Below are 20218 nucleotides of genomic sequence, written 5' to 3' on the forward strand. Positions count from 1 at the left end.
CAGCAGCATCAACAACTGCAGCCCCAACTACACCTGGACCAACACCAGCAGCAACAACAACTGCAGCTCCAACTACACCTGGACCAACACCAGCAGCAACAACAACTGCAGCCCCAACTACACCTGGACCAACACCAGCAGCATCAACAACTGCAGCCCCAACTACACCTGGACCAACACCAGCAGCAACAACAACTGCAGCCCCAACTACACCTGGACCAACACCAGCAGCAACAACAACTGCAGCCCCAACTACACCTGGACCAACACCAGCAGCAACAACAACTGCAGCCCCAACTACACCTGGACCAACACCAGCAGCATCAACAACACCTGGACCAACACCAGCAGCAACAACAACTGCAGCCCCAACTACACCTGGACCAACACCAGCAGCAACAACAACTGCAGCCCCAAATACACCTGGACCAACACCAGCAGCATCAACAACACCTGGACCAACACCAGCAGCAACAACAACTGCAGCCCCAACTACACCTGGACCAACACCAGCAGCAACAACAACTGCAGCCCCAACTACACCTGGACCAACACCAACAGCACCAACAACTACTGCCCTAACTACACCTGGACCAACACCAGCAGCAACAACAACTGCAGCCCCAACTACACCTGGACCAACACCAGCAGCAACAACAACTGCAGCCCCAACCACACCTGGACCAACACCAACAGCACCAACAACTACTGCCCTAACTACACCTGGACCAACAACAACAGCATCAACAACTGCAGCCCCAACCACACCTGGACCAACACCAACAACACCAACAACTACTGCCCTAACTACACCTGGACCAACACCAGCAGCATCAACAACACCTGGACCAACCACACCTGGACCAACACCAACAGCACCAACAACTACCGCCCCAACTACACCTGGACCAACACCAGCAGCATCAACAACACCTGTACCAACAACGACAGTACCAACAACTGCAGCACCAATTACATCTGGACCAACACCAACAGCATCAACAACTGCAGCCCCAACCACACCTGGACCAACACCTGCAGCATCAACAACTGCAGCCCCAACTACACCTGGACCAACAACAACAGCATCAACAACTGCAGCCCCAACTACACCTGGACCAACACCAGCAGCATCAACAACTGCAGCCCCAACTACACCTGGACCAACACCAGCAGCAACAACAACTGCAGCCCCAACTACACCTGGACCGACACCAACAACATCAACCACACCTGGACCAACAACAGCAGGACCGATAACTGTACTCCCATCCACAGCTGGACCAACAACTGCAGCACCAACAACTGCAGCTCCTACCATACTTGAACCAACAATAACTCCAGCCCCAACGATACGTGAACCAACAACTACCGCAGTTCCAACCACACATGGTTTAACAACAACTGCAGCTCCAACAACACCTGGACTAACAACTGCAGCACCAACTACACATGGTTTAACAACAACTGCAGCTCCAACAACACCTGGACTAACAACTGCCGCACCGATAACTGTACTCCCAACCACACCAGCTCCAACAACACTTGGACCAACAACAGCAGCACCAACAACTGCAGCTCCTACCATACCTGAACCAACAACAACTCCAGCCCCAACGATACCTGAACCAACAACTACCGCAGCTCCAACCACACATGGTTTAACAACAACTGCAGCTCCAACCACACATGGTTTAACAACAACTGCGGCTCCAACAACTGCAGCTCCTACCATACTTGAACCAACAACAACTCCAGCCCCAACGATACCTGAACCAACAACTACCGCAGCTCCAACCACACATGGTTTAACAACAACTGCAGCTCCAACCACACATGGTTTAACAACAACTGCAGCTCCAACCACACATGGTTTAACAACAACTGCAGCTCCAACAACTGCAGCTCCTACCATACTTGAACCAACAACAACTCCAGCCCCAACGATACCTGAACCAACAACTACCGCAGCTCCAACCACACATGGTTTAACAACAACTGCAGCTCCAACCACACATGGTTTAACAACAACTGCAGCACCAACTACACATGGTTTAACAACAACTGCAGCTCCAACAACACCTGGACTAACAACAGCAGCACCAACAACTGCAGCTCCTACCATACTTGAACCAACAACAACTCCAGCCCCAACGATACCTGAACAAACAACTACCGCAGCTCCAACCACACATGGTTTAACAACAACTGCATTCCCCCCCAGATCAACTCCATCGCCATTAACAGCAGCATCCACATCAACAGCAGCACTAATCACAGCATCAAGCCCACCTCCAACAACATCAACAGATATAACCACAATCTCCAACATCTCTTCAATCACACAACCAATTAGCTCTTCTATTACGATCCAAACAAACAGAACCACAATTTCCCCCCTTAACACTACTTGTGGTGGTTGTCCGACAACACCCCCTCTGACTACTACCACTACACCGACTAACACAACTACTACTCCACTACCTGTTGTAATTACCAATACTGCAACAACACCTAACACTACTAATTCAACAACCCCTCCTACTATTACTTCAACAACACCTACTACTATTACCACAACAACACCTACTACTATTACCACAACAACACCTACTACTATTACTACAACAACACCTACTACTAATACTACAACAACACCTACTACTAATACTTCAACAACACCTACTACTAATACTTCAACAACACCTACTACTATTACTACAACAACACCTACTACTAATACTACAACACCTACTACTAATACTTCAACAACACCTACTACTATTACTACAACAACACCTACTACTAATACAACAACACCTACTACTAATACTACAACAACACCTACTACTATTACTACAACAACACCTACTACTAATACTACAACAACACCTACTACTAATACTACAACAACACCTACTACTATTGCTACAACAACACCTACTACTAATACTACAACAACACCTACTACTATTACTTCAACAACACATACTACTAATACTACAACAACACCTACTACTAATACTTCAACTACTACAACGACAAAATCGCTGTCAACCACAACTAAAGTCGTGGTTCAAGGTATGAAACGGTCCATACAAATGCATCCCATTAGAGTATGTGTAGTTCCCATTGGCCATATCGACAATTGATCATTCTGTAAAAAGCAACACCAAATCATTGGCATGGCCTTGCTGTGTGTTTGCAGCTCATGTGCTTGCATCGTCATTAGAAATTCACAAACTACAATTCTGACTATAATTCTAATTATTTTGGCAAGAATCAATTTGAGTTGTTTGTTACCAACAATACTGGCATTTTCCTCCAATATACACGAAGTTAACCAGGAGAGCCTCCCTGAGCCTCAGCACTGTTTCAGGAGAGCCCCTGCAAGTTCGCGGTCAGGGGCGATGTTGCTGCTGTGTGTAATCCCAATTGAGTAATTTTTCAGCATCTGAATGTTTGGCCAAATACCAATTGTTGTGTTGCTGAATTTACTTCCACAACGTTTGCCCACAGTGGAGAACGAACTGCTTTCCTATGCAAATGACACAAAACTTACTGTGTCCGCGTCCCCGACGTTTAACGTGCTCTACGGCTTTCCGCTGGGACCAACATTCTACAACAACGTCTACGTGAGTGTTCCCCTAGTCCTGTCATGGATTCTATCACCACCAACAAAATGGTTGTGCATTTTTAGTTTCAGGAAAGTCTGTTTTATTAAGAATGCAACAAGAGCTTATAGGAATACAGTTGTATCGAGAGATTCGTAGAGATCATTACAACAGTGTATTGCTCGTCGAAAAATATCATACAAAACAACCGCAAAAATCTACATTACAAGATACTTAATTGGGCCATCCTTGAGTCAGTCTTTCATTCATAGAACTCGCGTAATGTTCATCATAGGGTCAATTTAGGACTTAATCTGTCTAGGACAAGATTACGATGGATAAGCTTTAACTCTAATCTTCACAATCTGTACCAGTTGTATACTCTCCGAACCTCGTGGGTTTACATGCCTTCATAATCTACCGTCACATAGCTGCAATATTTAAGTTGACAGTTTGGGACAGTTACATCAAATGAAGAAAAATCCAAGTAACTTGACCTGTGGTTTTGTCCGAATGGTCCTACTGTATATGGATATATTAGTCACTTGACAGTTTTTAAATGAAAGACATGGAGAAGTGCTTTGTTAAATGTAGTCACACACACTATGCATGAAACTTGACAACCTCGGTACTGATTAGCTTATGAGTGATTTTCATATAGTAAAACCTGGGACCACTTAGGCAACATCTAGTAATGCATCAGAATATATGAATATCTTCAATCTAAGTTTTACCCACAATGTGATAGTTAAAATTAAGTATTTCTATTACTATGTTTCTGCAAAGTCTAAATGAATATTCCTTGGTGTGGTTGTTCTCTTTTTGACCCCCTTGTTTCGGCAGTTCACCAAGAATGGAGTGTTCGTGTTTTCTACTAATCAGTACGCGCCAAAGTTTCCATTTCCTTACCCGCCATCCATTGGCTTCCAAAGTGGCAGTGCCAATGCAATTGTGGCAACGTTTTGGGACGACGTAGACATCTCCGCAGGAATTGGAAACATTTACTTCAAGGTGCGGCAGACATATATAAACGATAGCATCACATACACCATCCCAGCAGTCCAAACAAGATCCATGTACAGTACATGACCTTCAATTAATTATCATCAGCTATCTTGAATCCACTGTTGAATTAAGTCTTCCCGAAGCCGTCGAAATCTATCACAGTCTCATGATGCAATAATCCATCTGTCACTTGCACGTGAACTGAATTAATTCCTCCATCAGCTGTCACTCCATCACTATTCTCAACCACCTGCCATTATCGACGTCCTGTTTAATTGACAGGAATTGCATGTATTATCTGAGCAATACAAGCCACATTATGTGCAATCATTACCTCTACCAATGGAATTAATAGTGTTTCCATCTTATTTAAATATATTTCTTCTATTTTTCACTTGTCATTGTGTATTGTTTTCTCAGGAATACATTGATGGAATTGATGCGGATATTAAGACAAAAACCAAAAATCTCATTAAAAAGGTATACGCTAACATGGGAAACTTTGAGCCTTCGTGGATGTTGAAAGTCACTTGGGAGGGAGTCCCTGCTTCGTTTGAAAACAACAATAGAGATCACGTGAGTAATAATCTTAACATGCAAAGGTGTGCATTAAATGAACCTTACGACGGTACCCCGGGGTCCCATAGTACCCCGGCTCTCGCATAATGTCCGTGATGCAGTCATTTTTAGTCTGTTGATGGTCGTCGATGCGGCAATCGACTCATCTCAACGAACTGTACACAATGCACGATTCAAAGTTGAATTTTTCGATAACGGATTTTTTATGCTGATGTTTGGCGTTTCGACATCGCGGACGCGGAGTAGCACTGATTTCGGATTGATTGGTACCCCAGTCGCGGAGTTAAGTACACCCCTGGAAAAATGTGTCCCAGAAACTAAATATTTAATTGTCTCGGCCATTTAGTATTATTTAGTACCCTGGGGTACCGCCATAAAATGTGCAAAAGCACATTTACCCTGTCCACCAGCTCAAAAGAGCTGAATGTGTGGCCATTACTGGCTTTTAGAACCACCAACTGAACATGAAGCAGTGAAACAAAGACACAACTGTAGAGCAGTTCCTTCCTCGTTAGGACTCATCAGTATAATGCAGTCATCAATGTTTGCTGCTGCCATACGCCTCTGGGAACTCTATATACCGAGATAACTCTGTAACCTTTATGCTATGGGGACCCCATTAGCACTTGCCTAACGCCAAACTAAATTCAAATCTATAAATGACAATAAATAGGATATAAACAGTACACTACCATATACTACACACACTGTATATGTTTTAAGAATCTTGGAAATACATTAGTTTAGCCAACCTGAATCGCTTCAGTTAATTATCAACGTTCTCCCCTCGTCCCACCTTGGAGAACGTGTTCATCTTTCCACATTTACCAAGATTCAAAGTGTGACAATGTGATCTATAAATGTCAACAAGATAAAATTCAGAGCCAATAAAAATCATTCTCCTCTATTGTTAGATCAGCACCGGCAAATTAATTCCCATTCATGAGATAGCTAAATCCAATGCGAATCAAAAAGGGCATTCTGGCTTGAGTGATGTCTACCGTGATAACTTATGCTATTTATTTCACTGCATCCACCTGCTGCTAAGTCAAATTAATACAGCTTTAACATGTATAGCACTCTAATAGAGAATATTTGTGGAAAAATCTGCAACATGGCAGGGTGGCGTTAAAGGGCCAGAGTTTGATTCCTGACTTAGGTGCCTCTCTGTGTGGAATCTATAATTATGTTTTTCCCCTGTTCTTGATAAGTTTCCTTCGGGTTGCCCGGTTTGCTCATATATCTTCTAAAACATCATACAATATAACTGCTATTGGACAAAAATCCCAATAGTTACAAAAATACCAGCAAATTACTCATTTTGGATTGCACATAGTAACATCGCCTGCTACTGCAAAACCATGGAAGGACCCTCCTAAAACAGTCTTGGACCAAGGCTTCCCTGGGTAAACAAGCAACATTAACACTCTCCTGCCATCTTGTTGAGAATGTAAACACTTGAAAGCAACGTCCGTAACATTGGCCGCGTCGTGAATGAATGTGTGCTCGCCCCACCCTCGACAGACGAACACGTTCCAGGGCATCCTGGTCACGGATGGGGTGTTCTCGTTCTGCATCAGCATTTTCCAGAGGATGAACTGGCAAATATCCCGGAGGGCCAAAAACGCAAACAACGCCCTCATGGGATACCACACGTGAGCACTCAGCACTAACTATACGGGCTATTAGTAGCAGGTAGAGGGAGGCGGTCCTTTATGTCACATAAAAAAACCGTTGAAACCACCACTCGTTTTTAAGGGAGAACCTTTGTTGTATACATTTAACCCAACATTGTATCTAGTCTCGATGATAAATGTTTTTTTTTATTAGATCGCGTACATATAAATGTGTCGTCTTGTGTCAAACCATGACCCATAATCCTTCATGGAGGGTGCTTGCTTCTAAACATCTGGCAGTTCACCACCACCATTGGTTTAAGCAACCCTGACCGCTGCTGAGAAACTGATTGTTTGAAGCCAGTCCAGAGTTTGCTTGTGTTGAACTAATACTCCGAGAAGAGCTTGTGGCTGACGAGAAGTGGAAACTACTAAATTTGTATGTGGAGAGACATGCATGGGAAGGATTCGTCGTATCTACTGCGATGGTGGGGGAGACTCAAAACCACGTGCTGTCACAGGAAACACCGTGAGCCACAATTTCCGACAACGTTGCCATAACGTTGCCCCACGGGATTATGGCGTTGAGGGAAGGGCTGCCACATTACAATGTGCCCCGGTTGGGCCTACCACACATTTGGTAGCCTTATATTTTCTTTTAAATACTCTGTGTATTTACAATGTTTTACTCTGGAAAATACACAAACGATGCAACAGCTCGTTTTCAAGGGTGTCTGGGGTACAACCACCTGTTTGGTGATGGGGTTGTTTGACCATGCTTCACCACGCTTGTCCGTTTGGTGAATGAGGTGGCCTAAGGCCTAGTTGAGATATCACTGGTGGCTAACATTGATCGCAGGCACGAATTGATTGGTTCATAGCGCAATCGGCTAACCACTGCGAAATTACACCAAACAGAATAGACGATGCCCATAACAGCCTCGTGAATGCCAAATAATCAATGGTGATGAGGAAACCAAACAATGCAACGTACAGATCACCTTGGAGGACGCGGTGTGCTGTTTTGTAACTGCTTCATCTGCTCAAACCACAGAGGAGTTTTCGGCGTCTTCTACAATAACGAGATTCGGAATCAGCCCGCTGAAGTGCGATACAAGCCCGACAACGTCACAGGAAACACAGGTCTGTCCACTCACGTGTGCCATTCATTATCATGATTCGGGGTCGCAATTCAAGAAGAGGTTTTTTTTACTATGATGCTGAATCTAGAACCTGCACTGACTGAATGGTTAATATGAACTAATGATACATAGTTTATATGAACTAATTATATACAACGTATAAAATTCTAAAATTATGTATTACATGCTCAGTTTGATGCCTGTTACAAGTCTTCAAAATAAGATAGATGGTATGCCGTGCCCTACATAACAGTATCACGCAAAATAACCATTCACATCGTTGTGGATAATATAAGTAACAAAATAAACAAGTAGACAATTCACCGACTTAACGAAGACAATAATTGTACACGTCCATGTAAAATAGTTTGTATGATGAGAGACCACGCGGCAGCTCGTCCCAGTTGAGTGCTGCTCTGCACGGTATCTGCTGTAGCAGTGGTTCGTGAGATTTGATGTGGCTTCAGTGGTGTTTGTTTACATGTTTTACTTGCAGTACATACTGTACATTTTGTGCAATATGATCATTATAATTGTTTGTAATTACCAATCGCAACATCGCCCCCTACTGACAGACTAAGCCCACTTGCAGGATGGTGTTGCGTCACCTGCTGCCGCATAGGGACAGCTTTCATCAGGAGGTCACCCCGACATCGAGGAACAATCCAGATTAGCATCAGAATGATTTTATGAGATGTCAAGGCACTTTGAGATTCTGGGACATTTAAGCCCTCGATAAATGGAAATGCTTCAATACACTGAACAGTATAAAACATTAAAAGGTAGAAGTCGGCTACGTTCGGTTTCGCGAGGCACACCCTACCCACAGATGAGGCCACGTGGCATCGTGAGAGTGAGAATCTATTCCACATCAATGCATCTGTGCATCTTTGCATGCGACCTGGTGTGTTCTCAAGTATTGCATAACAACATACAATTGGCTCGGTGGTGAGCACACTGCACCGTGAACCCGGCCACCTAAGTTCGAGTCCTTGCCATGGCTATGTGATCAGTGGCGAGTGATTATCTGCACCCGTCCGTGCCCCCACCGCCACCGCCCTTCAACAAGCAGCTGGCAAGTGGCGTGGGGAAGCCTTCCAGAAGTGGATTGACAAATGTCTGTAACCTAACGTTTATTGCGTCTTGAAAATGCTGTCTTTATGTGGGCCAGGTGTAAAAGGCATCTGGGTGTATAGACTGGAGAACAACACCCTGGTAACCGTGAACAGCAAGAAGAGCTGCCTCAACTGGGTCAATCACGAAACGATGCATTTCTGGGGTTCGACACCGTGCCCGTGCTCCTACTGGCAAGGAATGATGGACATGGAGTTCATAGACGAATACGTTATCCAGTACTACGGATACCAAGTCAAGCCTTTCCCAGGTAAGCAATGCGGCGGAGTGTACCACCTCGCGCCGTGGGCAGCAGAGGGCGGTGCAGCAAAAGCCATTGTTGTATGCCTCTGCTGTGCTCCCACAAGCGCGGATGCTCCCCACCTTTTCCAAATGTTGGCCGTGAGTTTGCCGAACTTGTGGAACTGCCTTCAACTAAACATGCGCACGCGTATCGTATTTGACTTGGGTTTGTTTTGCTGCCACAGGCGCGGCGTACACGCTGCAGAGCGTGTGGCAGAACCCCGACAGATCGGGCGTGCGCTGTTACTACGATTGGCGAGGCTCCCTCATCACGGGGCAGCACGAGCGCGAGCTGCCAACGCCCTGGGACCCGCCCATCAACCCCTGGTGGTTCTTCCGGAATGAGTACTGGTTCTACCAAATCTACTTCCAGATATACATTCCATGGTTGCGAACGGATGCCAACAATTACTACAGTAAGTTCCTGTTGTGTTTAATTCATTCTTTCATCATCAGCATTTCTGAAGAACTGCTTGTTTATATTTAGTTAGTTGTCCTTACCCCGCACCTCCAATTCGCACGGTTGGCTACGTACGGTGCGAAAGAAGTTCAACATGCATACGTACAGTATGCATAGCAATCAGGAAAGCCTCACTGAGTTTCAAGAATATTTTTAGGCGGATCCTGACAAGTTTTCATAGTAGGGGGCCCATGTTGCTGTGTGTAATCCCATTGAGTAATTTGTAGTTACATTTAAAAATTGGCAAATTTGAACCAAATCGCCACCACGCAATGGATGACTGTACTCCTTTCAAAAGACGTCACAGAATTGTTAACATCCACTTTGAAAGAGATGGCACATGTTCATGGTTAGTGTAACACGATTTTTTCACAAATCTGGCTGTCCGCCTGATGATGCTAGTTGTAATCACTCGCGAAACGTCGTACTCGGATTGTAAATGTTGTGGATTTGCTCTCCAGCACACCGGTGTGCTGTACTAGTAACGAATTGGCACGTTCTGTTTACGTGACAACCTTTACTAGTTGGCTGTGTCGGGTAGTAGCGGGTTTAACGACATTAATATTTACGCGATCTAACCCAAAAAAACGATATTGACCACAAGTATTGTGGTTAATGCAGACATGATTCCTCGTAAAAGGTTTCAGTTTGGTTGTTTTAACATGTTAACACTTGTTTTGTTTGCCAGAAAAAAAGGGGAAAACCTATTCTCAATGTTATAGACGTTTTAATTTTAAAACTCCATGCTGTTAATTTACACCATGCTGTCTGCTTCTCTGTGTGCTTCTGAACACTGCAGCCAACGAGGTGAAGCCGTACAAGGACTGTTGCCTGAACTCAGGAGACAACTACTTCTGCTCTTTGTACCAAACAAAGCGTCCCGCGGTATCCTGCTGGAATTACAGTCCCCCCTGGTTTGGTAAGTGGAGACAAAATTTCAACACACCCCAAGTTATGCACATCAAACCAGTTTCATGCGAGTATATCGATACTGCCGTGTTGTAATAATCATCACTTTGCTCCCCCGGCGTGGCAATTGAAACAATGTTCAAGTTTCTTAAATCCCCCGCCTCTCGCCACCCAGCAGTATAAATGGATACACCACAGTCGATCGGCACGTTGGCTGTGGTGTGTAAATTGTCGGTGCTCGCACCTCTTCCGAGAAGTGTGGCCAGCGTGGATGAGTAGGCCAAATACCCTATAGAGGGGCTCTTTCGAGCTTCCTCTCGGGGAGGCCCTTCCACCACCAGTGACGGAAAAAAGCAATTGCAGGGCTGCACCTCCACCTTTTGATATTGATGAAACCGCCTTTAAATAATTATTCCTATTTCGTGCCCTGTTTTGGATGTCATTTTGGATTGATGGCTTTTTTGTGGAGCATGGGCCCATTCTGAAATTAAGAATTCAGCAGAGGCTGATTTTACCATTAGAGGCACCCTTCTCGCTAGGGGATTGTATTGACTGCACTGCAAGCACCATCACAGCAAAACTAATGATTTACCTCCACTTGTGTGTTGTGTCTTCTTTGAAAAGGCTGGATGTTTGGCGAGCCACACATCGCCACACTGGACGGAGTGGACTACACGTTCAACGGCCTGGGCGAGTACGATCTGCTCATCGCTAACGATGGAAACGTGACCAAGTTCGTTGTACAGGGGCGCACGCAGCGCGCAGGGGAAAACCACACGTCCATGGCTACGAGCTTCGTGGCGCTGGTGGTGATGCAGACAGGATGCCCAAGGGTAAGGAACGGGCCTTTAAAAATACTGCAAATTACTTAATGCTCCAACCCATCAATAATGATGATTGTGATTTGTTATTGAGACACACTTTATGCCAGTGTCTCACAGTGCGTTATTTGCGATAAGTGACTTACATCACATTTCATATCAAACGGTTGAAAGGGCACCCCCAGTGGCAGCTGCACCTCGCCTGCAATCAGGCAATAGTCTGCCTATAGGGGGCGATGCTTGCTGTGATGTCCAATCCAAAATGAGGAATTTGCAGGTAATGATTCGATTTTGGCAAATGGCACACCATACGTATTTTTATTTAAATGGAATTAGGGAATCTTCAACGGCCATTATGAAGCAGACTGAACGTATTTAATGGTTAATACAGACACAGTAATTATCAGGGCGACCTGCTTGGTTCGAACCGCAAACCTCTGCAGTAAATGATGAACATGCCACCATTGAGCTATGCCATCCAATAAAACTATAAACCCATCAATAAAGGTGTCGATTTTTCTCACTCATTTTACAGAAACGATGCTAACCTAGGGGTTTTATTTACAGATTTCCCCAGCCATAGCTATAATCCTGTAAACAACATTAGAGCTTCAATCAATTTACATTGTGTTTTAACATTTCATATTGTCAAGGAAACAACTCTTTGCTTACCACTTGCAGCGCAATGGAATACTAATGGCGCAGGTCACAGATTTGTAACATACCCATGTTTTTACTCAACAGGTGGAGTTGAAACTGGATCAGGAGAACACAACCTTGCTTTTCATTGAAGGATATCAATTCAATGTTTCAGGTAAATTCCATAATGCATCAGCTGAATTAACGGCCTCGATCGACACAAGACGTACTAATGTTTGCCACTCTTCAATTAAGTACAATGATGGAAATGATGAGATATACAACTTCTTAACGTTGTGTTTCAAACAGTGGTCAACCTTTATCCAGGCCTAGTGCACCGCTGCAAGCTGATGAGATTCTCTGAATGTGGCCTCCTACACTTCATACCTTGTCCCTGGCTTAGGCATCCATTTACCAGTTATTTTAGCTGCTTAGTACATAATGAATAAAATTATAATTCACTGCCCACTTTTGGGTGAATGCCTCCCCACGCCACGTCGGTAATGGCCGTTGTTTGGCCACACTTCACCACGCTGGTTAGTGCGGGTTGGAGAAAGAGGGCCCAGGACCATTACAGATATCACTCATCACTGATGTTAGCCATGGCTGGGAATCAAACATAGGGCATCATGAATAGGTCAACATAATTGTGCCAAGCACTCCATATTTAATATGTTTAAACTAACATAATATTCATACCACAACAGTATTGCTCTAAATGCTCACCATTGTACAATCGAAACACCGGAATTGTTTTTAACCCCTGCAGAAAATGCCACCACAATAAATGGGACCACGGTGATGTTGAACAACGGGAGCACTGTGGCATCGTTTAAGTCGGGCGCGTCCGTGACGGTGACGGCCATAATGGGGGCCCTGCAGTTCCTCATCTCCCTGCCAGAGAAGATGCGCAACAACACCCAGGGGCTGCTCGGTGAGCTAACTTACCCGATATCCGGCAGACTCTGTCACAACCCACTCACATCCAAAAGATCCTCATCGCGAGTGGTCATGTCCAATCAGATGGTAAGGTTTTCTGTAAGTCAGCCTTATTCTTTATTGTCTCCTAAAGTGTAGCCAGACTTTGGCTTCCCAAAATAAAGCATCTCAACCAGACAATACAGACGATATGCTTATAACATCAAATGTATGTACACACAGCTATAAAGATTGAGTGAAATGTAACAAATTATTGCATGTCTCCACTCCCATTGTCAGGATTTTGCCATCAGTGATTGTTAATTCTGCACAAGGCAACCATTAATGGCATTAGCAGCAAAGGCCGGAATAGCCATGTTAATAAGTCAGAGGTGGTGATCCGATCGTGTGTTTGCTACTATTTGCAGAGGTTCTGGGTTTGAACCAGACAGGCAACCCTGGATATTACTTTAGGGGTATTAACTATAAAAATACGACACATCAGCTTTAGGGTGAATGTTAAAGATCCCGTGACATAACTTGAAATGAGGCCATTATGTGCTAGTGCCATGGTTCAAATTTGCAAAGTAAAAAAATTACCTTTAAATTATTAAATTGGCATCACACATAGCAACATCGCACCCCCTACTGTGAAACTACTACAACCCTTGTCTGTAAAACACTGCGCCTCTGTGATAGCCTTGCACTGTAAGAAAGGCACACATTTCAAATGTATTTAATTATTATTATAGCTATTAAGAATCCTGACATGACGCAGTGACACATTCGTGTCACAGGCAGGTAGGCCAGCCACTGACAACGTGTGATGAGGGTTACTGACTGAAGAAGAAAACGTGCTCACTTGCTTTTGCCTCTGGTGATTTACATCTGAGAGTACTGTCCTCGTTTTTCAGGCTTCTTAATTTGTTTTCGTATCTGTTTTTCATGACATTTATAGGAGTATTCAATGGAAACAAAACAGATGACTTTACAGCAAGAAATGGCACCATTTTGCCATTCAATGGAGACAAACCTCCGAAGGATGACAGAATATTTTTTGAATTTGGACAATCCTGTAAGTAAAAAAATATGTATGCTAATTCACAAATCATTTATTACAGTAATAACACATTTCTTACCGTATTTGAGTGTTATGCTTCAATGAGGATATGCAAGGCTCTAATTAAAAAGACATGTAAAGGTAGAAAATATGCACATATAATAAGGGCTTAATTTTAGCCAGAGCTTTCCAGTGTTGGGCTCTGGAAAACATTTTCCTGCCCTCCTTGTTGGGGGAGATGGTAGGAATTGGGGGGTTAAGAATTGAGGTGCCTTCGAAATTAATCCATGAGAAATAAAACACATCTAACACATTGCACATGTTACATGCCTAACTTATCGCAGTTGTACAATGTCCGTTTCATTGAGCAAAATATCTTCTCACATGTTCCCCAGGGAAAATAACAAACGAGAGTTCACTGTTCAGCTACAATGGCAGTGAGAGCTGGTTAATATTCAACAACAACACCTTTGTGCCAAGATTCTTTGATGATCTTTTACAAGAAAATGCAACCAAAACAAAGGAAATCACAGCTCTCTGCAATGGCAGTGATGCTTGCATATTCGATGCCCTGAGCACAGGAGACATACTCTTCGCCCTTGAATCCAAGAAGGCCAACTCAACGTTCGAGAGGATTAACACAGTTGTCCGTAAGAATCCCAGCTTTGTGCACTTTAAGTTCTGTTACAAAAAACAGGGTGACTGCTTGAAACATGACCTGCTCTTCTTGATTTACCTTCCCTCTGGCTGCGCACACAGCTAACTCTGTTGCTTATTTAAAGTCCAGGCTGTAGAACATCATATTCTCCTCTGCCTATAATTGACAGTCTCCTCTGCATCTGATATCAATGTCTTTCGCCAGTTTCCCCCCCCCCCTCCTCGTCTACTTGACCTTTTAACAACAAAAATTCTCCTGCTTTTCCCATATTCATACATTGGTACATCATATGTATTGACAAGCATCTTTCTAGTATTTAATTAATCTGTTTTTTTTTAATTATGATGAACAGGTAACTCGCTACCCAATATTACCGGCAGTTCTGTGCTTGAGACGCGCGTGAAGGAGGCCAAGACAATCAAGTTCAACATCACGGATCTAGACGGAGACAGGATCACCCTCTCCATCTCCTCAACATCTCCAGATATAAATATCACAGGTATCCAAGGGACTGAACGTAGCCCTGTGTTATGCCATAGTCTCGGCTCCAGCTCCTCTCGGATGTACGAGGCGGCCGCCATGGCAGTCATCTTTCCTTAGCGGTATATTATACCGCTAAAGAACGTGGTCTTGGGGGGCCAAATGGACATTTGGTCGTGCTCGTCCCACCCCAGAGCTGCCCGAGTGTCAGCCATGGTCTACTGGATGTTCCATTGAGGATACGCTCACGGACATACAACCTTAAATGCTTGATATTTCAGGAGAGTTCACACATTATTGGATCAGATTCAGATCGTGACAAAACTGTCAAAACACTTCACCATGGTGATTTACCCCAATTTTCGTGATGGACACATCGGCACGCTTTCGCCAAAACTCGGATTAAATGGAAACTGGCAATGTGTGAATCCTGCCTCAAGAGTTCCCATGAGAGAGAGACCGCTTCTGCAGTGGGCGCTCTCCTGGTTTTATCTTTAATGGAACATTTTAATTACAATGACGTACAGTAAATGCATGTCACCAACCTTGAAGATTAAATATAATGCATCAAATAAATACGATTAGTACCAACCGCAGTATGTTTTAATGTCCTAATAAGTTGAAATAAAACCCTAACTATTCCTCAATCCAAATCATGTTTCAGCATTCTGTATTTATGTTCCACAGTGGCTAGCTTTACATATATATGGTTCTTAAAATTCCTCATAAATCAGGGCACTTTCCATTTCTAGGACAAATTATAAATACCATCATGGTATGATTTAATTAACAAAACTTAACTTATTTTGGCCAAACATCCGCAAGCTAAAAAATGTCCTGCATATTACTTAATTGGGATTACACACAGCAGTAACATTGCCCCAGACTGCAAAACTTGCCAGGATCCTCTTGAAACCGAGTCTTGAGACTCAAGTGAGGCTTTCCAAGTAAACAGCGAAATAATAACAATACATTGTAATCCCCCTAAATTCACTGCCGAAGCGCAGGTCCAGGGCTCAGGCTCCCTCTTCCCCATCCCACCACAACCCCCCTCCTTGCCTTGCAACACCACATCCGTACTAGGGATCTTGAACCATAACGTGAGAGAGGAGTGGGTGTCTCTGACCATAGTTCAACATGCTGGGCAGAGCAGGTTGGACCAGTCCAGATGTCACTCTCCACTGCCGGGAATTGAAGTTAGGTCGCCTGGTTTACAGCGCAATGCGCAAACAACCGTGCCAACTCTCCACCCAGATGTCAATTCATGGAACGTCCCTCCACCCAGCTATCAGTCAATGCAACCTACAGGTTGGAGAAGACGTTTCAGCCGCTGCGGTGTATCGCGTTAACATGGCCGTCTCTCCGCAGCGGACGGCGTGGTGGTGTGGCTGCCCACCTCTTCGCAAGCGGTGTTCGCTTCTGTCGTGGCTTCGGACGGCGTAAGGGCCCCAGACGGCACCCTGACCCCGACGCTAATGCCACTCAACCTCGCGCTGTGCAACTGCAGCGCCAACAGCACCTGCCTGTTCTCGGAGCCAATGTACAGCGAGCAACAGAACCAGTCCACCTTCCAAGTGAGAACTTGTACTTTTTTAAACAAACCTCTCCTGTTTTACAGCAGTCGGCGCGGTCTGATTGAGTTATGACAAGCGGTGACTTGTTAGTTTCTTAAATGGCCGCTGTTGAAACTACGGCAAAACCTCTCTTATCCGGCACTTTACCATCCAGAATGCTCTATTAACCAGCATCTCTCACAGACGAAAATATCAATCTTCCTTCAGGCAACCATAGAAATTCCCGACAGCCATCCGGCATCTTGGCGTGCGCTTCTCAGAGATGCGCTGTTGCTCACGGGAGCTTCGCGACGCTACTAAATGACGGCTCTCGCGACTGTCTATTCATACAGAACTGTACAGACTGTACCACTGTGTACTGTACCACTGTACGTTGTGTTATTGTACTCTAAAGGGCCCCACTACTTCTCCACAGTCAACTTGTCAACTTAGAATGTGCCACAACTGGCCGGTGGGTACATCTGTAAGAGAGTTTATTATTTATTTTGCCATTGTTAGAATGTAAGTTTAGTTTATTTCTTGAAAAGTTGTATTTACTCAGAAACATGTGGTGAATCATAAGTATAACTCTCAGATTATAACCGGCGTGTTTGATTAACCCACGGATGCCGGCTAACAGAGCTCTTGCTCTACTTAGGTCGATGCTTGAGTACAGTATTCTACAATTACAGTACTTTGGCATTTTCCGTCACAGAGAAACACAAATAGCATACAGTGTATCAGTCTTAATATAATAAGCAGTGTGTGTGTATCAACTGTGTGTGTGTGGAGGTGCACACAGTCCCGTTACTCATGCCACGCTTGCTTCTTCATGTCCACGTGTCAGGTTGCCAGCTGCAACTGCTCGGCCGGCTACACTGGGCAGTTCTGCGACGAAAACTTGAATGCCTGTGTGATCAACCCCTGCTACCCGGGCATCAACTGCACAGACCTGCCCCCTCCGTCTTTGGGCTACAAATGTGGTCCCTGCCCTGCGGGCTACACTGGCGATGGGGAGAATTGTCTTGGTAAGTCCGCAGAGAAGTCCCTTGGGGCCTGGCCTCTGATATCCATGAATGTGCAGGAGTGGTGTTGGATCTTTAAGTGACCGAATGTGACCCCGGGTCTTTTCTCTCTGTATTTCGCCAGACATTGATGAGTGCAACGTCACGTCCCCTTGCGGTGGTCATGGAAGCTGCACCAACAGCCCAGGATTCTTCAACTGCAGCTGCTTCCCCGGCTACAGAGACCCTCCCACCTGCCGGGACATCGACGAGTGTGCGGAGAACACGTCCATCTGCAACAACGCCACCGAAAACTGTCGCAACAATGAAGGGAATTACAGCTGCTTCCCCAGGCCAGGCCTCCCAGGTACGGCTGCAGTACTCGCAACTGACAGGGAATCCTGCAGCACAACGTGAGCATGAGGGCAGCTTTCGATGAAAACAGCGCAATCCATCAGCGGCCTTGTGATCTGATCGCAGCGATTTGTTTTTGATGGAGCACCCTTCACACCGCAGCGTCTCAGAGCACCTTACACGCCATAAGTGGCTTGCATCTCATCTCCAATTTTTGTAAGGGCACCCCCAAGTGGCAGCTGCTCCTGTGGGCAGAAGATCACTGACCACCTGATCTACAAACCGGCGTTGGTCTGCCAGTAGGGTGGAGATGATTGCTATTTGTAATCCCATTTTAGTCATTTGGTAAATTTGAACCATGACGCCGGCACATAATGGTTGATTGACATCCGGAGATCTTAAACATTCACTGTGCAGCAGACAACTTGCCTTTTATGGTTTATGCCACCGCATTAATAACCAGGGTGGCCTGTTGGATTCGAACCGTGAACCTCTGCAACAAGCAGTGAACGCGCTACCACTGAGCGACGTCATTGTCCCATGATATTTACATTAAACGTGCACGTAATTACAAACATTTGTACTGATAAGCATTTTACTGCACGTATTTATATAGTCCATTCTTGAGACAACACTCTCACTGTCAAACGTTCAAACCCAATAAAATGTTGCACTAAAGTAAAAATGTATTGTCTAACACATCAGACATGCATTGTATGTCATGTCTTTCTCCCCATAAAAATACTGCTCTTCATCACGCTCCATCCTCTACTAAACAGGCAACAAGCCGCCAACTATCAACGGAAGTACCGAGGTTCAAGCGCGGTTGAATGAGTCGACGATTCTACAGATCACGGTGGTGGATCCCGAGTCAGACCCCATCACCCTGACGATCACTCCGAACTCTTCAGACTTCACAATTTACGGTAAATATATCATTGTCATAAAACGTTTATCCACCGTGTGTTAGACAAACCTTCGTGGCAGGAAGAGTCGGAACTGTACTCTGGGTAACTGCTTCCCAGCCATGATGCATGTCTTCTTTTGTGTAATCACCATTGCCTGTTACCGGCTATGACATATGAATCATAAAGATGAAAACTGACTAAGAAAATGAAACAAAAAGCTGATAGTTGCATAAATACGTGCGGAGGGGTGTATGCTCAGGATAACACTAAGACACAGGAAGTGGAACAAACAGATCAGGGGCCAAATACAAATTAAATACATCATATTTAATGTTCAGAAAAATAAGTGGGTTGAGCAGGACCCACCATGGCTAGGAGGGACGATGGCCAAGAGATAAGACTGGTGATGGATGTGAGAAAGAGACCACCACGGAGATGGAGCAATGAGATCAGTGCAAGCGCAGTAGTGAGTGGGATTGTGGCATTGCAGAGCTGTGTGAGGTGGCAATGGCAGGTGAAGGCCTTCATCCGGCAATGGAATGGCCGTGGTTAATGAAATTACTTGTTGATGTAGATGTCTTCTTTGCAAATGCGACAGTCGTTAAATTAAACCGACATATTTATCAGTGTCTATACATTGTGTAAATATAAGATGTTCATATATTAATTTAAAGGAAGCCCTACGTGGGCACAATTGCCAGTGCATGCGTACTGCAATCAGATCTCTGCCGCTGCCGTGCGTGAGGGACAGACAGCAGCTAAACGATCGCCCTGACCACTCTCACCCTCCACGTGCGGTCGCTCTCCCCCAGCCAACGGCTCGGTGGGGTGGCGGCCCAGCTCCACGCGGGAGGCGTTGGTGTGGCTGGTGGCCTCGGACGGAGGGAGTTCATCGCGGGTGGCGCTCTCGCTCACCGTGTGCAACTGCAGCCGGAACGCCGCTTGCAACTTCTCGCAGCCGCTGCTCAGCAGCTCCAACGGCTCGGCATCGTTTCAGGTGCCACAGGACCTCGAGGATGGGTGTTGATATTCTCACGCCTGTTAGATTTAGAATAAGTGTGTGTACTCGCGTTATTACTCGT

General features: G+C 44.9%; 1 protein-coding gene across 1 annotated transcript in view; it reads left to right on the top strand.

Annotated features, from left to right (window-relative positions):
* The first annotated feature begins 1344 nt into the window (after positions 1-1344).
* The window catches only part of LOC133351194 (mucin-like protein), a 31371-nt gene continuing 12497 nt past the window's right edge, over positions 1345-20218 (top strand). The window contains exons 1-20 of the mRNA XM_061566221.1: positions 1345-3081; positions 3520-3635; positions 4458-4625; positions 5040-5195; positions 6723-6853; positions 7869-7957; positions 9128-9340; positions 9558-9788; positions 10632-10751; positions 11366-11574; positions 12307-12376; positions 12971-13135; positions 14078-14194; positions 14575-14829; positions 15190-15336; positions 16686-16891; positions 17718-17898; positions 18020-18241; positions 19008-19154; positions 19949-20133. Of these exons, the coding sequence (XP_061422205.1) occupies positions 5112-5195; positions 6723-6853; positions 7869-7957; positions 9128-9340; positions 9558-9788; positions 10632-10751; positions 11366-11574; positions 12307-12376; positions 12971-13135; positions 14078-14194; positions 14575-14829; positions 15190-15336; positions 16686-16891; positions 17718-17898; positions 18020-18241; positions 19008-19154; positions 19949-20133 (2772 nt within the window). The 5' untranslated portion in view covers positions 1345-3081; positions 3520-3635; positions 4458-4625; positions 5040-5111. The remainder of the gene's footprint in view (positions 3082-3519; positions 3636-4457; positions 4626-5039; positions 5196-6722; positions 6854-7868; positions 7958-9127; positions 9341-9557; positions 9789-10631; positions 10752-11365; positions 11575-12306; positions 12377-12970; positions 13136-14077; positions 14195-14574; positions 14830-15189; positions 15337-16685; positions 16892-17717; positions 17899-18019; positions 18242-19007; positions 19155-19948; positions 20134-20218) is intronic.

This window comes from Lethenteron reissneri, chromosome 36, assembly GCF_015708825.2.
Source record: "Lethenteron reissneri isolate LAM-NWPU_2019-01 chromosome 36, ASM1570882v1, whole genome shotgun sequence".
NCBI lineage: Eukaryota > Metazoa > Chordata > Hyperoartia > Petromyzontiformes > Petromyzontidae > Lethenteron > Lethenteron reissneri.